Genomic DNA, 20,047 nt, shown 5'->3' on the forward strand with positions numbered 1-20,047 from the left:
CGGGAGAAGAGAGGGGTTTTTGAGGGGCTCTGGAGTGGGGGAAACGTGCTGGAATGGCTTCTCAGCTGCTCTCATTGTGCATTCCTCCCTCCCTCCCATGTTACTTGTTGAACCCCTAGTAGGGCCCAGGGCAGGAACCACTCAAGAAGCTGAGAGTATTGCCAGGGACAGGACTGGTGGGTCCTTCCTCTCACCAACTGCACAGTCTGCTGGGGAGGAAATCACACAAATAAATAAGAAAACATTCCAGATGGAATGTATCCAGATGGATACATTCTAGAAAGAAAAGAAAATGGGATGATTAAGAGTGGGTGTGTGGCCAGGCAGCTCCTCAGGTGGCCAGGAAGGCCTCACAAGGAAGGTGACATCTGAGCTAGTCCCAGATGACAAGCAAGTGACAGCCATTTGAAGATCTGGTGGAAGGGCATTCCAGGCTGAGGGAACAACACATACCAAGGGCCTGGGGCAGGAACGAGTAGGCTTGTTTGAGGCATGGCCGCTGGCCTGGAGCAGGGTGGAGCAGTAGGAGATCGTGGGGTCTGATCGTAGGGCATGACAAGCCACAGGGAGGAGTTTGGATTTAGTTTTCTGAAATTGGAAGCTTTTGGGGGGGCACAGTCCAAATGAAGATTTCAGATCCCTCCAGCGGCTGTATGGGGAGAGACCTACAGGGGGCAGCAGAGATAGCAGTGAGGCAGCCACTGTGCTTAGTGAGGCAAGAAATAATGGTGTCTTGAGTCAAGGTAGGGCAGTAAGACCTTCAAGAGTAAACTCCCCCCCTCCTCCTGGCAAGTCTCCCTGCAGGGCCCCTGACCACCCCCTCAAAGGGGGCACCCACCTAACGGGGAGAGTCCCCTTCTCTGAGCTTTTGCACAGACCCACCTTCCTGCCTAGAATGCCCTTCCTTGCATTGTCCTCCAACTCTTTCTCTGTGTTCCTTTGCCTGTTGAGTATCTTGCCATTCTTGTCACCTGGGCCCATCATTTTCTGTCTCTGTGATGTCTCCCATCCATCAGGAGCCCGTGAAGGGCCAGGGCCCGTCTTGGTTATTTGTACCCCCATGCTCAGCCCTGGGTCCGGATCCTAATACATGCTCAGTACTTGTCTGAGAAACCCTAGTCCCAGCCACAGCAGCTCGTACGCGGCAGTGCCCACGGGTCGGCCCTGGGCGGACACACCCTCGCATCATCTCAGAGGTTAGCGCTGTCCGTCTCATCCGCTCTTACAGACGGGGAAACTGAGCTCAGAGAAGTTAGGAAACCGGCCCAAGGCCACACAGCTTGGAATGGAGCTGAGGTGATGTGTTCAGAGGGCGACACAGTCTCCCAGTGTCCCGCTCCCCGTGCCCCACACCCCTCCCTCCCATTGTCTGCCCATCCCTGGGGAGCCTTTGGCTTTATGACGTCCCAGTAAACCGTTCATGCCCCACAGACGTTCCCTGTCTTTCTTCCTCTGAAAGTAACTCTTCTTTCCTACCCGAAGCAGGAGCGTGGGCCGGGCTCCCTGGTGACCCAGAGCGGTCTTTCTCTTCTAGCTCAGAGCCCTTCCCAGGCAGCTGGTCCTGCAGACCTTGTACGAGACAGCCCGTGGGACCCACATCCTGCACCAGACAGTTCTGTGGGATGACCAGGAGGCGGAGCTCAACGGGAGCCTCTTGGGGCCCTTCCCCAGGCCCGCTGGGAACCTCAGCATCCAGGGTGAGTGTGTGAGAGGTCACCAGCAGGGGGCGCTGTTCGCTCAGCGAAGGATGTTTGAACAACTGTATCCCAGGTGCCGTCCCAGGCCCTGGGGATCCATCTGGAAGTAAGACGGCCCCAGGTCCCTGCCGACAGGGGCAGAGGTGGTGAGCAGGGGTGTGAACATGAAGGAAATCGCATCAGAGTGTTTCTGAGAGTGAGAAGGGTTGAATTGAGGGGTGTAGGGCTCCTTCGGGTGGGGTAGGTGGGAAAGGCGTGTTTGAGGAGGTAACGGCCGTGCGGAGCCCTGAATGAGGAGGAAGAACTGGCCGTGGCAGGGATCTGAGGAGGGGTATCTCAGGCAAAAGGGAAAGTAGGTGCAAAGGCCCTGAGGTGGGAACAAAGTGGGTGCTGGAGCCACAGCAGCAAGGCCGGTGTGGCCGGAGTGCACTGAAGTCGGGGGGAGGAGAGGAGACCAGCGGGAGGGCTGAGGGACCCAGGTCACACAGGGTCCCGGCCCCCCAGCCCAGAGTTCGGGCTACCCTGAGTGTAAGACAGGAAGTGTGTTAGATGGGGCCCTGAGCAGCCCCAGGGGGTTTCAGAGCGGAGGCCGACGGTCAGCAGGGGAGGCGAGTGCTGTCCCCAAGGGCTTGGAAGGGGCCATGCTGTCACACGGACTGTCAGTTTCTGTGAGACGAGCCCCCACCACACAGAGCAAAGCCTGCCCTGCCGTCTGCCAAGTGGGAAACACAGTGCAGACCCCACTCCCGGGGGCATGGCTTGCTGGGTGGCATCCCCAGATGCAGACGGCATCCCCCCAGGGTCACGGCTGCTGCCACCCGTGTACCCCACAAGGCAGGGGAAACGCGTAACTCCTCCGCCCACCAGGACAGCATGTGTGTGTGCAGGTGTGCGTGCACGGGGTTTGTGGGGGTGCCGAGCAGCCTGAGGACCCTGCTCTCTGGTTACAGAGCATGGGAGCTGGGGGGGTCAGGGAGTGGAAGGACTGAGGGTTATGGTGCTAAGTGTGGGGCCCACAAATGTGGTCACTGTTCCCTGGACCAGTGATGGCTCCTCAAGACGCAGCTGTGTCGGCGTCTCTGGGCACACTTCCCAGGAGCCAGCGTGGGGACAGGTGGCACCCCTTCCAGAGAGTTGAGGTCCCCGAGGTGGCCTTTGTCTACTGCGGCATCTCTGCTTGCCTCCTGCCCACGGGTCTGGGAAGACAGGACCCACTGGTGGCCTCACAAGCTGCGGTCACCTGAGGCAGGAGGTCAGGGCAGCCGGGCTCTGCTGAGGGGACAAGGGAGGGAAACCTAGAGGCACGGCGACTGGCCGCTGTGAGGCCTCAGCTGTGGGGGCACCACCTGTGTCACACTCTGGGACAGAAGGAGAGCGGAGGACAGCTGAGTGTGGCCCCAGTGGGACACCGGGGACCCACAAGCGTGAGGGAGGTTTGATGGTGCAGGACATGGGCTGGGAGCTGGACCAGGTTTTGCTGGGTGACAAAGATTTGGAGCTCTCCTGGGGACAGCTCGGGGAGTGCATGGAGTGGTGTGGTGGCCGAGTGAGGGCTGACCCTCTGAATTTTGAGCAGATGACCTGAGCACAGGGGGGCACGGCTACCTGCCCTAGTTGGCGGCTGTGCCCACTGAGATCCCCCTGAGCCCACGTGCTCCCCTCACGTGCCTGCCTCTCCCTGTGTCCCCCTCCCAGCAGAGCTCACCCACCCGCTGCCTCTGTCTCTGTCCCCACCACGGCGTGGCAGCCTCCGTCTGTCCTGCGAGCACTCACGACACAGACACCAGGACGACCTGCTCGTGGGCTGGGGTGGCAAGAACCAGGTAGGTGTCAGGGCCAGAAGGAGACCCCAGGAACTCCATGGAGCCTGGAACCTGAGCGGGACACTCGGGGCTTGGGCCTGCCTGGCGGGACCCAGTCCCCGGGAGACAGCAGGAAAGGCCCTGGGTAGGGGGTGGAATCGGGTTCCAGCAACGCGTGAACCACAATAAGAATGCCACTGGCTGACACCTGCTGGGGGCTGTTCAGTCCCGCTTTCACATGATGGAATCAGAGCCCAGAGAGGTATAGCCACTTGCCGGGAGTCACAGAGCTAGTGGAAAGCAGGGCTGGCATTCTTAGAAAGGCCTCCAGTCCGCTCATCATACACTGTCCCTGTCCGCTCTGCTCCAAGCCTTGACGTTCTCCTCTGCAGAACGGGCTGCCTCTCCCAAGGGCCCCCTCAGTGCTGGGCTGTGTGCTCGGAGCCCACTGGCCCCACACCTGGCCCCGGGAGGCTGTCTGTGCAGGGCCAGGGGGTGGGGAGGGAGTGGCCCCTCTGGGCAAGGCCTCCAGCTCTGCCTGTCCCCCCACTGCAGGTGCTGGCCTCGTCCTCTCTGCAGCTGGGGAAGGGCAAGCTGGCCGGCCGCCTGGCCCTGGCTCACCCCTTCAGCCTCTCCTTGTGGCGCATCGAGGCCAGTGGCCTCGCTGAGGGCAGGGGTGGCCGGCGGAGCGCAGAGGTGAGTGGGGAGCATCCGATGGGCCCCTGATGGGGGACTCTGGGGGGGGTGGGCAGCTGTATGGCTGAGCCCCCAGCCCACCCCCTGGGTACCGCGTGCAGGGGCAGAAGGTTGTGCTTGTCTCCTGTTGGGACGGACTCTTCCAGAGTCAGACTCCTGAAACATGCAGCCTGAAGCATCCTTCATTTGTTCATTCCTTCACCTACTATTAAGCACCTACTGCATGCCAGGCAGGGCTGGGAGCCCACACGTTAGCAGGGCAAGAGCTTACAGGCATGACCTCACTGGACACACATACGTACATACATAAAATGATTCATTTATATCCTTGTCACTTGAGTCGGGAGCCGCAGGGGATCCCCGCAGGGCGGCTGGGCTCCTTGACCAGCCGGTGGCCTGTGGCCGCTCATGGACTCTCTCTGAGCCACGGAGTTCTCAGCTGTGAAATGGAAGACAGTTGGCCAGGGTGGGTCAAAAGTCAAAAGTAGATCCTTCGGGCCAGGCCGGAGACCCTGTCTAAAATTCAAGCCAGCGAATGAAGGAAAAATGAAGAGCTGTGATAAGCCCGGTGAAGAAAGTGGTGAGGAGGCAGAGACAGACGCTCATCAGAGGGGTGGTCAGGGAGGGCCTTCTGGGGGAGGCGGCTTGTCAGTTGAGGGCCTCCAGATGCGAGGGATCCACCTTCTGGCAAGCAAGGGGAATAGCATTCCAAGGGGGGACTGGAACAGCGAGTGCAAAGGCCCTGAGGTAGGAATAGGCTGGCGAGCTTCAGGAAGAGCCAGGGGCAGTTAGGCTGGGACAGAGTTAAGTGGCAGGGCAGGTGCCGGGAGCAAGGAGGTCAGTTGAGGTCAGCCCTGCCTTAGTCGGCTTGGGCTGCCATCACAAACCACTCTGGGTGTGTGGCTGGGTGGTTTTGGTTGCTTTAAACAGGAGCAGGCATTTCTCCCACTTCTAGAAGCCCGAGATGAGGTTGGCGGCCTGGTCAGGTTCTGGTGAGCGCTCTCTGGCGGGCTCACGTCTTCTCCTGTGTCCTCACGCACCAGGGGGAGAGCTCTCTGGGGTCTCTGCTCAGAGGGGCACTAATCCCATCTGGAGGCCTATCCCATGACCTCATCGACACCAGCTTCCCTCCTGTCCGCCAGGCATCCTAATGCTGCCCCCCTGGGGATGAGGGCGTCAACAGAAGGGCAGGGGGGTGCGGGGCCCACTGTTCAGTCCAGAGCAGCCCAGGGGCCACGAGTGAGGGGCGCCGAGCTCCTTCTGGCTTTGAGACAGCCAGGCTGGGCACTGGCAATGAGGCATCTAAGGTCTCCCAGGCTGGGCTGGGCTCTGACGCCTGCAGACAAGGAGGGATGCCAGTGTCTCTAGGTCCCCGCCTTCGTCCCCTACAGTGGCGGGCTCCACCCTCCCCACTGGCACCAGCCTTTCCCACGCCCCTCCTTCCTTCTCCTCCATCCCTAGCGCACACCCAGATGGAGAGCATCAGCCTCCCCTCCGCCCCTCTCCTCCACCACCCTCCGTCTCTGTGCAGGTCCAGCTGGCCTGGGACAGAGGGCAGCCCGTGACCTTGCACCTCGCTTGGACCAACAGGTCCTCAGCGTTCAGTACCATCTGGGATGGCTGCCTGGCCGCCTCCCCGGGGCAGGTATGCACTGGCTGGACTGCCAAGCCACGCACGGGGCTCTCCCTAACGCGGGGTCTCTGTGTGGACTCCCCCCAGGTCCCACACTCCATCCTCTTGTCAGCTCCAGGAAATTTGGGGTCTAAGTGCCCTCAGGGCCTGTGGGGCCTTAACACAGACCCCAGCCGTGTTCAGCGAGCAGCTCGATCTGGCCTGGGACCGACGCCTGGTGCAGCAGAACCTGACGTATGAGGTGAGGCCTAGAAAGCCGGGTCCCAGGCAGGTCACCCTTGGAGGTGGGCGGGCGGGGGGACCTGCTGTAGAAAGTGCCTGGCTCTGAGGCCATGGGGTCCTGTGCCAGTGCTAGCCGGGCTGCAGGATCGTGAGCATTTCTCCACTGTGAGCCCCGGTGCACGCATCTGTAAAATGGGTACAAAAATCCCTCCCTGACTGGCACATAGGGGCAGCTCTGGGAGATGAGGGAAGCGAGGCGTCCTGCCCAAGGTGAGCACTCCGAGCAGAAAAGGGAAGGGGCTGGTGACACCAGGGGGCTTTTGGGGGCATGAGTTCAGGTTCCTGGAGGTGTCAGGGTCGGGGTCTCCCCAGTATCACTGCCTACAGGGGACTGCTGCTGGGGCCGAGCACTGTTCTGTAGAGCCTGGGACAGGGACCGGGCCGAGGAGAAATGGGAGCAGCTGGCCCTGAAAGCCAGCCTGGCTCCTGCTGGGGTCTTGCACCGTGGGTTCTGGGACCCCTTAGGCTCAGGCCCCCGGTGCTCCCATCAAACACCTGCCCAGAGTACAAAGGCGTGTTGTGGCCTCACAGTGCCCTCGCATTGCAGAGGCACTGGCCGTCCCAGCCAGACCGGCTCCATGCACAGGCTGTGCTCGAGCAAGTCTTCACCTTCCCCGGCTCCTGTGCCACACACAGCCTCCAGGGACAGGTGGAGACCGACTACGCCCACTGGTTGCGCCACTCCCTGCACCTGGGGCTCTGCGACCTGCCCAGGGTGAGTCTGGTCTGGGGAAGCCGACTGGGGACCCCTGTGCGGGGAGGAGGAGGAGACAGGACAACATCTGGGGAGCGCAGGGGTGTGAGCGAGGGAGCTGCGTGCCCACGTGCCCGCTCGGCCGTCTGCTGGTGGGGCGATCCCGGGCAGGGCAGGCCGGCCCTCCGTGTCCCATCTGAGCAGCAGAAGAGGCAGTGGGCTTCGGCAAGGAGCGGGGTGGTGATACCAGAGATGGGACAGGGGACGAGAGCTTTACACGTAGATGAAAGGCGCTCAGCTTCATCGTGGTTGGAGGGGAGGGGTTGGGACTCCTTCCCCAACAGTCTTCCTGGGTTCGTTAGCTGGGTTTTTGGCCCCTCCTCCTACCCACCCACCCTTCCATCTGTCCATCCATCTCTCCCCATCCCCCTGTCTGTCCGTCTATCCATCCACCTGTCTACTCACCCACCCTCTCATCCATCCGTCCATCCTTCTGTCCATCTACCCACCCATCCATCCATCCTTTGGAATATCAGCATCCTACTTTCCACTCCTGTGTCTGTCCTTCTGTCCATCCATCCACCCACCCACCCATCACCTACTCAGCCTCCTGCTCACTCCCCCAACCAACCAACCATCCGTCCATCCGTCCGTCCGTCCATCCATCTCCCCATCTCCCCATTCATCCCAGGGGCAGAGTTTTCCGTGTACAGGGTCAGATAGCAAATATTTTGTCTTCTCCAGCCATATGATCTCTGTTACACTCACTCCACCTCACTGTCGTGGGACTTAACGTAAATGAACGGGCGAGGCCATCTTCCGATGCATATTTATTTACAAGAACAAGCACTGAGCCAAACTTGGCTCTTGGGACAGTTTGCCAACTCCATCCATCCATCCGCTAAGGAAGCTTTCGTGGGTTTTACTTAACGCGGGGCCCTATACTAGGCGCGGGGGCAAGGGTGGCGAAAGGGACAGACCCAGGGTCCCACCCCCTGGAGCTCACGTTCCAGCAGGTCGAAAAAGTTCAACAAGACGCCTGATACGTACTCAGGTGTAGGGAGTGCCGTGAAAGAATGACACAGGGAGAGGGGACGGGGGACTGTGGGGGCCTCGCTGACAAGTACAAGTTCTGCAGAGGCAACAGACAGTGCAAAGGCCCTGTGACAGGACATGCTTTGGGTAGTGAAGGAACATAGAGCAGCCTTTTAGAGAGGAAGGACGTGAGGTTAAGAAGGTAATGCTGACTCCTGGACCATATCAAGGCAACCCCCTTTTTTTCCTCGTACAGCGGGAAGACAGGATAATGTCTGATTTGCATTTTCAAGGTTAGTCTGGCTACAGTGTGGAGCAGGGACCATGGGCTGAACTGGAAGGGAGACCCAATAGGCTATTGTGACAGCCCTGGGGGTCTGGAAGAGGCCAGGGCATGGTGGGGAGAGGAAGCTGCTGCCCCATGCCTCCCTAACCGCTGACACCTCCCCCCCATCATTCCAGGCTCTCTTAGTCTCTGGGGAGCACACCCTGGGCCACAGTGGGCTCCTGCTGCATTCCCACTGCCAACTGGGCCTCGCCCAGGACCCAGACCATGGTCTGCGCCTCAACCTGACCATCCGCGACCACAGCAAGCCTCGGGCACCAGACTTCTCCGGGGAGCTGCAGGTGAGTGGCCAGGTCAGGGCTGTCAGCCATCCCCCCACCCCCGCACCCAGGATGCCCTCCCCTGCAGCGCTGGCCTGCAAGGCCACCACTGCCTGGATGGTCCTGCCACCTAGTGGCCACTTTTAGAACTGCAGGCTGGCAACCTGGTGGGGACCCTCTGGCCTGGCCCAGCCCCAGCCCTGAGAGGAGGCAGCGGCGGGACTGTCTGGGTTGGAATATCAGCCTCGTCTTTGCACCTGCCCTCCCTCCCGGGGATACATGGCATGAGGATTACACGTTACTGCGTTGGATCATTGGGAGCAGGGCCTGATAGGGAGTCCCCGGCCCCAGTAACACATATTCTATGGGTCTTCCTACCTCCTGGAAGGTCAGAGGGAACAGAGCCGAGCTCCATGCCTGCTCTGTCCCCACTGGCCCAGTGATCTTGGGAAGGGTCCTCGCTGAGCCCTCCCCACTCCTCTGTAAGTGGGGAGCGGGCTTCTCTCTCAGGGCAGCTGCAGGGTTCTGGGCACCCCCTTCCTCTGCCCCCTTTGGCGTAGGCACACAGTAGGAATCTCATCACTGTTCCCATCTGCCGACCTCTGTGTCTCCCTGGCCGAGTGCACCTGACTTTGGGGCTTTCCTTCTTCTGACCTCAGTTGTCTCCTCTGTCCAGTGGGCACAAATCCCACCTCCTCCGCAGAGCTGTCTGCACAGTGCCCGTGCCTAGTAGGTGCTCCTGGGGTGGGTGTTTCCTTCCGGCCTCCAGAGCTGGATGGGGACGGCTTTTCTGCCTCTGTTTCCCTGCACTGTAGCATGGTGATTTCAAAAGAGCGTGGCTTTCCAAGGTGGTCCGGGGCTGGCCGCTTCATTTCCCTGACGGCCAACCAGGCCCCTGGGCGCTCCAGCTTCTGGAATCGCAGTGCCCTAAGCCCCGCCAGCCTGGGAGTGAGCCCCTGCCCCAACTGGGGGTCCATGCGGTGGAGAGAGGCCTTTCCCTCCTTGTTTGGTCCTCACGACGCTATCAAATTTCATAAGGTTTTCTGGGCTGTACCCCGCCCACCTGGAAGCCTTGCGGATGGATTTTCTGGAACATTGTAGGGAGCCCCCTGAATCAGGGGGCTGCTGAACGGAGGACTGCCTGCTGCAGTTGGCAGGGGTAGCGAACCTTGTAGGGAAATACGTAGTTGTCCCCGTGCTGTGGGAGATGTGGGGCAGGGGGTGGGTGCTGCCTTTCCTCTCCCTGGACCTGGGGCCAGCAAGAGCGGGGGGCCGGGCCTCACTTTGCCCTCTGTCCTCCTGCTCGCAGATCCTCAGCCCCAAGGCTCAGCGGCTCAGCCTGCGGGGCCGGCTGTCCACCTCGGCCTCTCAGGCCAGCGTCCGGCTGGAGGGAATCCTGGACCACGGGGACAACAAAGTGAGGCTGTCGGTGTCCCGGGCCCAGAGCTGCCTCCAGGCCACGGGGGCCCATGAGGAAGGTGAGTAGAGACAGCGGGGATCGCTCAGATGGCTGGGGCGCGGCCCAGCTGGACCTCAGAGAGGACAGAGATTGGGGTGTTGAGAGTTGAGTGAGGGAGCCCCGTTAGGACTTCACGGCACCCCCAGCTCGGAGGAGACGGTGAGCTCCCTGCGGCCACCTGCATGGGCTTGTGAGGCCTGGAGAGGCTCTAGGTGGGCAGAGCAGAGTGGGGTATGGTCTGCAAAGAGGACCCGAGGCCTCAGTGGGGCTGGGAAGCTGCTTTGGGTGGTGCGCTTCCAGGCCCGCAAACATTAGGGCCCCGGGGTGACGGGAAGCTCTTCGTGGAGAGGAGGTGGTGTGCACAGCTGGGCGGCAGCCAGCCGAGCCCCGGGGGCAACAGCAGGACCCTTCCTGGCCCCAGGGCGCCGAGAGGAGAGCGTGCTGCTGCGGGCATGTGCCCACGGGCGGACGGCCGAGGCGGAGGCCCTGCTCCTGGACGGCGGGCGGCCCGTGCAGCCCCTGGGACGCCTGAGCCTGCAGGCTGCCCCCCAGGTTCTCCGCCTGGCAGCGCATGGCTGCCCTGGAGCCCTGCTGGGCCGCGTGGAGGTGAGACAGCCTGGGGCTGGGGGGCGCTGTTCTCCCTGGGACAGAGGCCCCGGCACTAGGGGTGCCAGCCCTTGGGGTCCAACAGGGCCCAGAGAACCAGAGGCAGCTCTGTGGCCTGCAAACACATCCTGGGGCCCTAGGGCTGGCACCAAGAACCTGTCGGCCCCTCCAGTTCCGTGAAGCACCACCCCCCAACCCCAGTGCCCCCAACCTGTCCCTCTCTGTCCACAGTCCAGGATCGCAGCCATTGGGGCCCGGGTGGGAGCCCAGCTGGAGAGGGAGATCCGAGGCCTGGATGCCTACATGGAGAGGTTCTGGCACCTGGTGGGTGGACCGCACTGGGGGGCCGGGGACACACTTGGAGAAGGGGAGGTGCTGTGGGGAGACGCCCTCTACTAACCAGGCGGGGGGCCCCAGATCCTTCTACCGATCCTGCCTCGATTTCCCTGCCCAGGTGCGGCCAGCGGGGCCCCCGGACAGCGCGGTGGGCCCCCTCCTGCGGTTGTCCCACGCGGGCCTGGGGGCCGTGGCGGCGAGTGGCCGGGCAGTGGCCACGGCGTGGGGCCAGAGCCAGGCCTGGCGGGCGCTGACACACCACGTGCCCCTCTACCTGGACAGGCTGCAGGCGGGGCTGGAGCAGCTGCAGAAGGAGCTAGAACGTGAGTGCGCGAGCGAGGGCCCCCCCCCGGGAGCCCCGCCCTGCCTGCGCGGCCTCCAGGGCCTGCAGCCTTCCTGTTCCGTCCGCTGCCTCGGCTCCTGGAGATCCCCAAGCTCATCTTCCTCATCCCCGCTGCCTTAGTTTTTTGGGGACTGGGATTTTTTCCCCCAGTTCCTGCCTGATTTCTTTTGGGTTTCAGCTTGCTTGCTGTTGGCCCCAGTGCTGGGCGACTCCACACCCCGTTTCTGGTTCTGGGGTTAGCACCCGCGTGGCTGTGTGGTTCGGGCTCCTGTTGTGGTTACTAAGTAGCCGCTGCCCCGAGCGTCCTCTGAGTGATGCTGGGAACCTCCGGCCTCCCCCCCGGGAGCACCAGGGCCGCCCGCAGGTCCTCCTCTCCCACCGGCTTCTGTCTCTGGGTCAGAATCCCCCCAGTCTCCCCCCAGCTCCCGCGGCTCGCTAGGGCTCAGTTCTCAGACTATCTTCACGCTTGCGGCTAGGATTAGTTACAGCGGGAGCCCACAGAGCAAGATCAGCAAAGGGAAGGGGTACAGAGGCCAAGGCCTGAGCAAGGGAGAAAAAGCAGGCCCAAGCTTCCGGAATCTTCTCTAGGGGAGGACACCCTCAATCTCCCCAGCACCCCACGGTGATGACAGGTGTTCACCACTGGTCTGCTGGGGAAGACGCCTGCACTGAGGGTTTTCTTGGGGGCTGGGCATGTAGGAAGCCTCCCCTGGGTGAACCCCACCATTCTGGACTCGCGGGGAAAGGGAGGGTCGGGCACAAACCACTTGTCCCTGTGAAGAGGTGGTCCAGGGGGCTGGGGTCTGGGATCGTGGCATCGTGTCTGCCGCCTGGACCCTGGAGGTGGGGGCGTGGGGAGGGGGCTCACGGTGGGTGTTGGCCCCCCGTTGCAGGGCCCCTGGCCACGCTGAAGGACGCCTACCTGGAGGTGACGCCGCGGGCCCTGGATGAGGTGTGGCGGGAGCGGCTGGAGGGGGCCGTGCGGCTGTGGCAGGCCCTGGCACCCCGGCCCATCGGGGCAGCCGTGGAGCTGGTGAGGTGGGGTGAGGGGGTGGGATGTGGGCCGGCCCGCCGGGGCCAACCCTGATGGCTCCCCCTGCCCCCGCAGGCCGCCCGCCAGATGCTGTCGTGGGCCGAAGCCAGTCTGTCGCAGGCCCTGAGGAGGCTCTGTCGGCCCGTGCTGGCCCTGTACCGCTTCTCAGCCAGGTACCGCGGGGCCTGTCCCGCCTGCCTCCCTCCCCAGGCCGGCCCCGGCTGGCAAGGGGTCACCACCGGGTGCTGGTGCTGAGCAAGAGCTGTGCCGGGCAGGGAGGCCTCGGAGCCACTTCTGGCCTCCTGGGGGAGGTGAAAGCCCTCCCCGCTGGCCCCCTGCACCCGCCTCCACCCACGGTCGAGGGCGGCCACCATTCCCCATCCCCCTCCAGCCCGAACATGTGCTGAGACCTCTTGGCTCCCTCACACCCCACGAGGTCGACCTAAGCCCCTGTTTTCCACCGAGTTTGAGGGTCCTCCCTTGATGGAGGAACTCCCAAGGTCCCCTTTGGCTCTGACCTCCCCTTTCTCCCATGCTTTTGCTGCCCTCATCCACCCAGATGGGTGCCTGCCCACCTCAGGGTTGCCCCAGACATGGCCCCGCAGCCCTGGGGGGCAGCACGCACGTTCCCACGCCCAGCAAGAGCTCAGGCACCTGTGTCCGGGCCCGGACCCTCCAGTGCGTCTTGCTCGTTCCTGAAGCACAGACGGCTCGGGCCGGGGTCTCCAGCTCCTCTATGCTCCCCCCAGGGACTGTTCGGTGCTGGTGACTCTGCCACTGCTGCCTGCGGGGGACGAGCCCCTGGCCATGGCCCGGGTGACCAGCTACGTGGTGGAGAAGCTGCTGCGGCCGCTCCGAGAGCTGTCCAGGACTAACCTGCTGGCTGAGTACTATGGGCTCCGGCAACGCTGGCTGGAGAGCCCCCACGAATGTGAGTCTCGGGCCCCCCTCCTCCCCGGGGAAGGCCTGGGCCCTGTGCGACATGGCAGCGGGATGTGGCAGGGGCAGGCAGAGGGGGGGCTGGTCCTGGGTGGCCTCTGGAGCCTGAGCCCAGTACCAAAGGGCCCAGAGCTCCCTGGACTGCCCAAGGTCATCCTGGATGAGGCCTGGGCTGCAGCTCCGGGCTTCTGGCCAGAGTAGGAAAGCCTGAGCCGGAGGCCCAAGCCCAAAGTGGGCCAAGCAGCTTAGGGCTCGAGGCCAGGGCTTTGTCCCTCCCTCCGGACAAAGCTGGAGCCACAAAGGCAGACCTCCAATTGGAGCCGGAAGGCGGCTAATTGAGTCCAGACTCCGGGTCAGGCAGGGCCTGCTGCCACGGGCTGGGCCCGGACCAGATGCGGCTCCAGGGGCTTGGGGCCCCGAGGGAGTTTGCATCCAGCTCGTGCCCGAGTGGGGCCTGGGCGTGTCTTCCCCTCTCTCTGGGCCTTGGTTTCCCCTTTGTCCAAGGGAGGTGGCAACACAGCTTACCCCTCTGGGTCACAGACATGTGTGGTCTGTGAGCCGAGCTCCTTGATGCGGGGGTAGGTCTCAAGTCCATGGGCAGGGGTGGCCCTCAGGGCCTGGTAGGGCTGGGGGGTCAGCATCCATGCGGGAATGCTGAGGCTCAGGGCACACAGACCCCGTCTTAGAGTCAGGGGCTACGGTCTCTGTTAGGCAGCACGGTGAGCTCAGACCAGCTGGTCTTGGGGTTCCTTACACATATCACCTTCGGCTCTGATTGCTGGTGAAGGGGTGTTCAGGACCCTCCTTGTGCGGCTGGGCCGGCCTCCAGCTCCCTGGCCTGGGACTGTGTCCACTAGTGCAGCCCCCAGCTCCACCCATCCAGATGCGGCCCCACGTCACTGCTCAGCAGGGGAACGGGCCCCGTGGGTCACGCTGGCCCCTTGTCGGACCATCTTCTGCCCACCTTAAAGAGGGCAGAGCTAGGCCCCCTTACATTGGTACCTTCCTTACACTGGGTGGAGTCTTTAGCCATAGTTTTGTGCACCTTTTTTTTTTTTTTTTTACAGTGGTTGGTTTTCAATTGCTTCACTGACCCACAATTCACATACAACACCATTTATTTGAAGCATGTAGTTCGGTGGCTTTGGGTATATTCACAAAGATACACACCCCCTCCTCCCCCCATAAATTGGAGAGCATTTTCATTACCTCATAAGCATCCTCAGTCCCTTAGCCGTCACCTTGGGCTCCGTGGATCTGCCTGTTCTGGATAAATGAAATCATGGATCAGCCCTTTCTTTCTTTTTATCATTGACATGGCTGGAGCTGGCTCAGCTCGGGGTGCTGGGCTGCGGGGTGGGTAGGGAGAAGACCTGGGGATAGACGCCCCTGCGTCTAAGAGGACACTGGCCTGAGAGGCCCCAGACACCCTGGGGTTCCCCTGGGAAGAGGGCACGCAGAGGGCAGAGCTGACCCGTCTTACCTGTCTTGGGCTTGCTTCCTCCCAGACCACGCTGTGGTGGCCGGAGCCAGGCACGTGGTGACCTTCGATGGCCAGGTGTGGAGCCTGGGTGTGCGCTGTGGCCGTCTGCTGCTGGCCAAGGACTTTGCCCGTGACACGTTCTCACTGACACTGAGCCGGGCCCCCTCAGGGCTCCTGTCCCTGTCTGTGGAGCTGAATCGCACCACCTTGGTCATCTACCCCAGCCTGCAGGTGAGCATGCGACCGGGTGAGGGGCAGGTGGCCCAGGCTGACGACACATTCCTGCCTCCACACACCTGTGTCCTGGGCCCCTGACCCTTCCCCCCCGGCACCCCACATCGCCCACCACCTGTCCGCTCTGCCCCGTCCGGCCCCCAGACCTACAGGCTCCACAACTCCTCCCGGCCGACACAGAGCTGCCCGCGTGTGCATCCGCCTCCCGCCAAGACGAGGACGGATGTCCCCCGGATTGAGCTGAGCAGTGAGGATGGCGTCTCTGTCACCTGTGACGTCCGAGCCGGCCTCTGCAGCCTGACTCTGGGCCTCTGGCTCCACGGTGGGTCTGGGCCCCGGGGGGCAGCCTCCAAGCCGGTGCTGCTGGCCGTGCTGAGGCCACAGTCAGCTTCCAGGGCTGAGGCCAGCAGAGCCCTGGCGAGGGGTGCTCTTGAGGGGCGGTGGGTAGGACACCCACGGACTCCCTCCCCCTGCCGCTGCTCCTTAGGGCTTACAACCTAAGCAGGCAGGAGAACAGTCTGAAGGACTCAGGTGGGCAGGGGGTCCCAGGGCGCTGGCCCCTGCTGGATCGTGCCAGTGCGGTCACCGTCCCCACTGCTCGGCTCTGTGCCCACCGGCCTCGACCCTGCCTCTCTAGTCCCATGACTGCCTCCTTCTCTCCTCCCCACTGTGGGCTGTAGTAGGTGTGACCTGACTGAGGTCAATGTACTGGCCCCCGTTCCCAGGGCCAGGAAAGGAGCCCAGTGCTCCCTGGCCCCATGTTCTGCCCCCTTTCGGGAAGGTTCCCCTCGGGGTTGAGGGCAGCTCCCGCATGCCCCCTCGATCAGGTTAGACAGCTTTCCTGCTGGCCCCGGCTACTCAGGATGAGGATGGCGGGCAGGAGGAAGGTCCAGATGGGGCACAGACGCTTTCCTCCCTTCCTTGCCTTTCTCTCTCTTCTCCTCTCCCTTGGCGGGAGAGTCAGAGCCCCGGTGGTGGTGTGGGCATCAGGGGTGGAGAGCGGGGCAACCCTGGAACCTGGTACAGGACAGACTCCCCCACGGCCCCCTTGCAACAGGGGTGTCTGCTGGCCTTCTGGGCACCAATGACAATGAGGCGGCCAATGAGCGGACACTGCCGGACGGCACAGTGGCTCACAGCCTGGAGGAGCTCGCCCTGGCCTGGCAGGTGAGCTGGTGCAGCAGCCCCTCCCCCCGCAGGCTCGTGCATCCCGGGGGTGCTGAGGGTAGAGAATGGCTGGGGGCAGGCATACTCTGGAGACAACGTCCCAGGCTGCGTGGGGTGGTCATTGCCTCTGAAGACCAATGCACCTGCTCTAGCTGCCCAAGAAGATGGAGGTCCAGGCAGGAGGCCTGAGTCTGGGCTTTGCCTCTCCAGGTGGGTAGTGACTGCAGGGCCATGGAAAAAACTCAGGAGTGCCTCGGCCGGAGCCCCACCTGCTGGGCCTTCTTCCAGGACCCCCGTTCCTGCCTGGGGAACTGCTTCAGGGTGGTGAGTGTCACGCGGGGTCCGGCCCCCAGCAGAAACCATGCAGCAGGTAGACCAGGAGACCAAAAGTGGCCCCGATCTCGCCTCCGCCCCTCCCCTGAGCTACTCCCAAGGGTGCAGCAGGCAAGGACCGTGACTCTGGGTGCTGGCTTTCAGGTGGACCCCGTGCCATTCCTGAGCCTGTGCGTCCAGGACGCCTGTGGCCCTCAGGAGCTCCACCTGGCCTGTAACCTGGCGGCTGCCTACGTCCACTTGTGTGCCCGGGCCTTCGTGCCCCTGGACCCTCCTCCACAGTGCGGTAAGCCGCCCCAGCCCTCCGTGCAGCCGACCCCTGCCTTCCCTCCTGGAGGGAAAACTAGTTACTGTCTCTTAGTTCACGGCCTGACAACAGAGTGCCTGTCCGCCCGGCAGGAGTTGAGAGTTACGACAAAGTGTTGTGCAAAGGAGCACTTACTGGGAAGGAGAGGCCCCAAGAATGCCCTGCCCAAGCCAAGTCCAGTGAGTCCCGGGAGCTGACAGAGGAGACAGTAGCGTAGACAATGATAACCTCACCTCCCCAAACCGCAAAGCCACAGATCTGCCACTCAGGGGTTTGAATGTTCAGTCTCTCCAAGATCTGGAAAGCCCTGCGGCAGCCGCTGTTGGGCAAGATTCCGATTCCCACAGCTAAAGCCCCACGGCTCGGGGATGGAAGTCAGCACGTGCACCACAGAGCAGGAGTAAAGGAAACATTATTCATGACATGCGGGAAAGAAGCGTCAGGCAGCTGTATTCAGGGGACTATTGGAGCGGGACAGGAACCACTGCACGGGGGTCTGACCATAGAGGGGAAAGAGATCAGGCTCTGGTTACAACAGGGAAAAGTGGGGACTGAGAGTCAAGGGGCAGGGCCCGGGTGGGGGTGGATGCAAAATTACCAAGAGGAACCATCGGGGACAGTGAAGTTCTGCGAACCCACCCTGCCAGGAACTTGCTAGAGGCAGCTCCGGCCGATCGGAGGAACCCTGTCAGATGGCGAGGGGACCCGTCATCCTGGCTTAACTGACCTAGCAGAATGCTTGCTAGACCTGGCCCAGGGTCTAGCAACCCCTAAAGAAGACCTCACTGAGATTTCCACAGAGCCCAAGTAGAGTCTGGTCAGACAACGACTCTTACCCATGCCGTAAGACCTTCAGATGCTAGAATTTAAAACTATTAAATACATATATTAACTGAAATTTAAAACTTAACACCCTCTGAGCCACCCAGGCACCCCAAATCTGTTAAGTGTCTGACTCCTGATTTTAGCTCAGGTCATGATCTCAGGGTCGTGGGGTCAGGCCCCATGTCTGGCTCTGCACTAAGCGTGGAGCCTGCTTAACATTCTCTCTCTCCCTCCCGCCAGATCACGTGCCCTCTCTCAAAAAATAAATACTTAAAGAAAAAAAAGTCAATGAACAAAAAAATATAAAACAGTCTCACAGAAAGTAAAGAGGTTTGAGAGCTAGAACTCCCTGGATTCCAGAAGCACAAGGTATCCCCCCCCCCCTCTTATTAAGGCACATCAGTGTGGATCTTTGAAGGAACAAGTAGACGACCAGTGTCCCACCAGCAAGGACCAAACGTGGTAGAATATACACCTTTAAAGGACTAAAAGAACAACTGCCTCATTGGATTTGAAGCCCAGCTCAACTCTGACCCGAGTTATCTGCAAATGTCCTCCCCGCGGATGGACACTCCCCCTCACCATCCGTGGCTGCCTCTGTGTTGCAACAGCAGAGTGCTGGCAACGACTGTCCAGTCTGAAGTGTCTACTGTCCATTAGGGAAAGTGTTGGCTGGTCCTCCGTGTGAACCAGGGGACGCAGGAGGGAGAAATTAATGGAAGGAACAAGAAGTCGAAACTACAGATCAGCGGCGATTTTGAAAAGCCACTCGCCACCTTCGCGGATCAATTTCCAGACGCAGGTTAAAATCCGGTGATTGGAGAAAGAATGTTTAACCTCCAGAGTCTCCTAGCCCTTCAGTCAGCTGAGCCTATAGGCTAAATGTTCCTCTAAAAAACATCAGGGAAAGCTGAGGGAAGAGGACACCAAAAAATAGATTTCATCAAGGTTAAAATTATTCTGTGAAAGATCTTCTTTTAAGACTGTGTTAAGACAAAAAAAATACAAGGCTTCTATCTGACACAAGACTCCTATCTTCTATGTAAACTCAAATGTAACAGTTAAGAAACCAAAAAACAAAATGGAAAATGGGCAAAACCCCTGGAGACATTTCACTTAAGAGGACATACGAGTGGCACACACAAAAAATGAGGAACAGCTCCAACCCTCAGGGACATGAGACCACTACATACCGACCAGGACAGTTAAAAAAAATAAATAAATAACACCAAATACTGGCAAAAAGGTGGAGAAGCTGGTTCTTGTGTGTACTGCTGGGGGGAGAATGGGAAAGGGTACAGTCACTCTGGAAAAAGGCTAAGCACGCGCTGACCGGTTGTTCCAGCAACTGCATTCCTAGACCTTCGCCCCAGAGAAATTAAGAAACGTGCTTCGGGCAAAAGCCTGTATGTGAGTATTCGAACACAGTATTTTAATAGCCCAGAACTTAAAACAACCAGAAGAGCCTACTTTTGGTACGACCCTCTTCCCTGGGATTCTACTCAGCAATGAAAAGGCGCATCCTTTTTAAAAAAATTTGACAGAGAGCACGCACAGCAGGCAGAGAGAGAGAGGAGGCGGCTCCTCGTGGAGCAGGGAGCCCGATGCGGGGCTCGATCCCAGGACCCGGAGATCGTGACCTGAGCCAAAGGCAGATGCCCAACGACTGAGCCACCCAGGCGCCCCAGAAAGGAACACACTCCTGACACAGGCAACAACTCAGATGAATCTTGAGAGCATTACGTTGAATCAATAGAAAGCCAGACTCAGAAGGTCACATGTTATCAGATTTTGTTTTTATAACAATCTGAAAATGACCAGTTATAAAGATGGAGAGTAAGTTAGTGGCTGCGGGGGGTCAGGGGTGGTGGGGGAAGGAGCGGTCGTGGCCACTGCCCTGCGGTGGCACAAGGGAGATGTGTGTGTGGGTAGAAACAATTCCGGCTTCTGATTAGAAGTCGTAACACAAGTCCGCGCCTGGGATGAGATGTCAGAACGACATATATGCATTTCTACCAACGTCCGTTTCTGGGTTTTGATGTGGTACTATAATAACAGAAGATGTGACCATGGGGAGGAACTGGGAGATACACAGGCTCTGTACTTCCTACCATTGAACTTCCTGCAAATGTAGCATTATTTCAAAACAAGAAGTTGTAACTGTGACACACCAGGACCAGATTGCAACAGGCAAGTCGTAACCATTGACCATCCCTGTTCCAGAAGAGAAAAAGAAAACCTTTCTCTTCACATTTTGATGAAGTAGGAATATAGGAAGAATATAGGAAGAATATAGGAAGAAGCCCAATGGTGCCCTTGAGTACAGAGGTCACTTATACAGCAATAAGCCAAATTCAACAATCTGTGGGATCCGAGGGACATACTGACGAAGGGAGATCAGGCAGAAGGCTTCTGGTGGGCTAGCTAATAATGCGTTGGAAATACCTTGATCAAAATCCAGGGAAGGGCAAGTGACATTGGCAAGATGGCAGGCCCAGAAGCCCAGACCCTCGCTCCTTGGAAATACCAAATGTATA

General features: G+C 60.4%; 1 protein-coding gene across 1 annotated transcript in view; it reads left to right on the top strand.

The window, feature by feature from the left end:
* LOC132027311 (uncharacterized) overlaps positions 1 to 20,047 on the top strand; it is a 134,777-nt gene that overhangs the window by 106,604 nt on the left and 8,126 nt on the right. Inside the window, exons 55-73 of the mRNA XM_059416064.1 lie at positions 1,535 to 1,697; positions 3,393 to 3,520; positions 4,055 to 4,195; positions 5,727 to 5,840; positions 5,941 to 6,069; positions 6,658 to 6,825; positions 8,302 to 8,466; positions 9,755 to 9,923; positions 10,326 to 10,510; positions 10,742 to 10,834; positions 10,965 to 11,169; positions 12,083 to 12,222; positions 12,298 to 12,395; positions 12,972 to 13,153; positions 14,670 to 14,875; positions 15,023 to 15,200; positions 15,936 to 16,045; positions 16,256 to 16,369; positions 16,523 to 16,664. Coding sequence (XP_059272047.1) covers positions 1,535 to 1,697; positions 3,393 to 3,520; positions 4,055 to 4,195; positions 5,727 to 5,840; positions 5,941 to 6,069; positions 6,658 to 6,825; positions 8,302 to 8,466; positions 9,755 to 9,923; positions 10,326 to 10,510; positions 10,742 to 10,834; positions 10,965 to 11,169; positions 12,083 to 12,222; positions 12,298 to 12,395; positions 12,972 to 13,153; positions 14,670 to 14,875; positions 15,023 to 15,200; positions 15,936 to 16,045; positions 16,256 to 16,369; positions 16,523 to 16,664 — 2,830 coding nt within the window. The remainder of the gene's footprint in view (positions 1 to 1,534; positions 1,698 to 3,392; positions 3,521 to 4,054; positions 4,196 to 5,726; positions 5,841 to 5,940; positions 6,070 to 6,657; positions 6,826 to 8,301; positions 8,467 to 9,754; positions 9,924 to 10,325; positions 10,511 to 10,741; positions 10,835 to 10,964; positions 11,170 to 12,082; positions 12,223 to 12,297; positions 12,396 to 12,971; positions 13,154 to 14,669; positions 14,876 to 15,022; positions 15,201 to 15,935; positions 16,046 to 16,255; positions 16,370 to 16,522; positions 16,665 to 20,047) is intronic.

The sequence above is a fragment of the Mustela nigripes genome, chromosome 11, assembly GCF_022355385.1.
Source record: "Mustela nigripes isolate SB6536 chromosome 11, MUSNIG.SB6536, whole genome shotgun sequence".
Classification (NCBI taxonomy): domain Eukaryota; kingdom Metazoa; phylum Chordata; class Mammalia; order Carnivora; family Mustelidae; genus Mustela; species Mustela nigripes.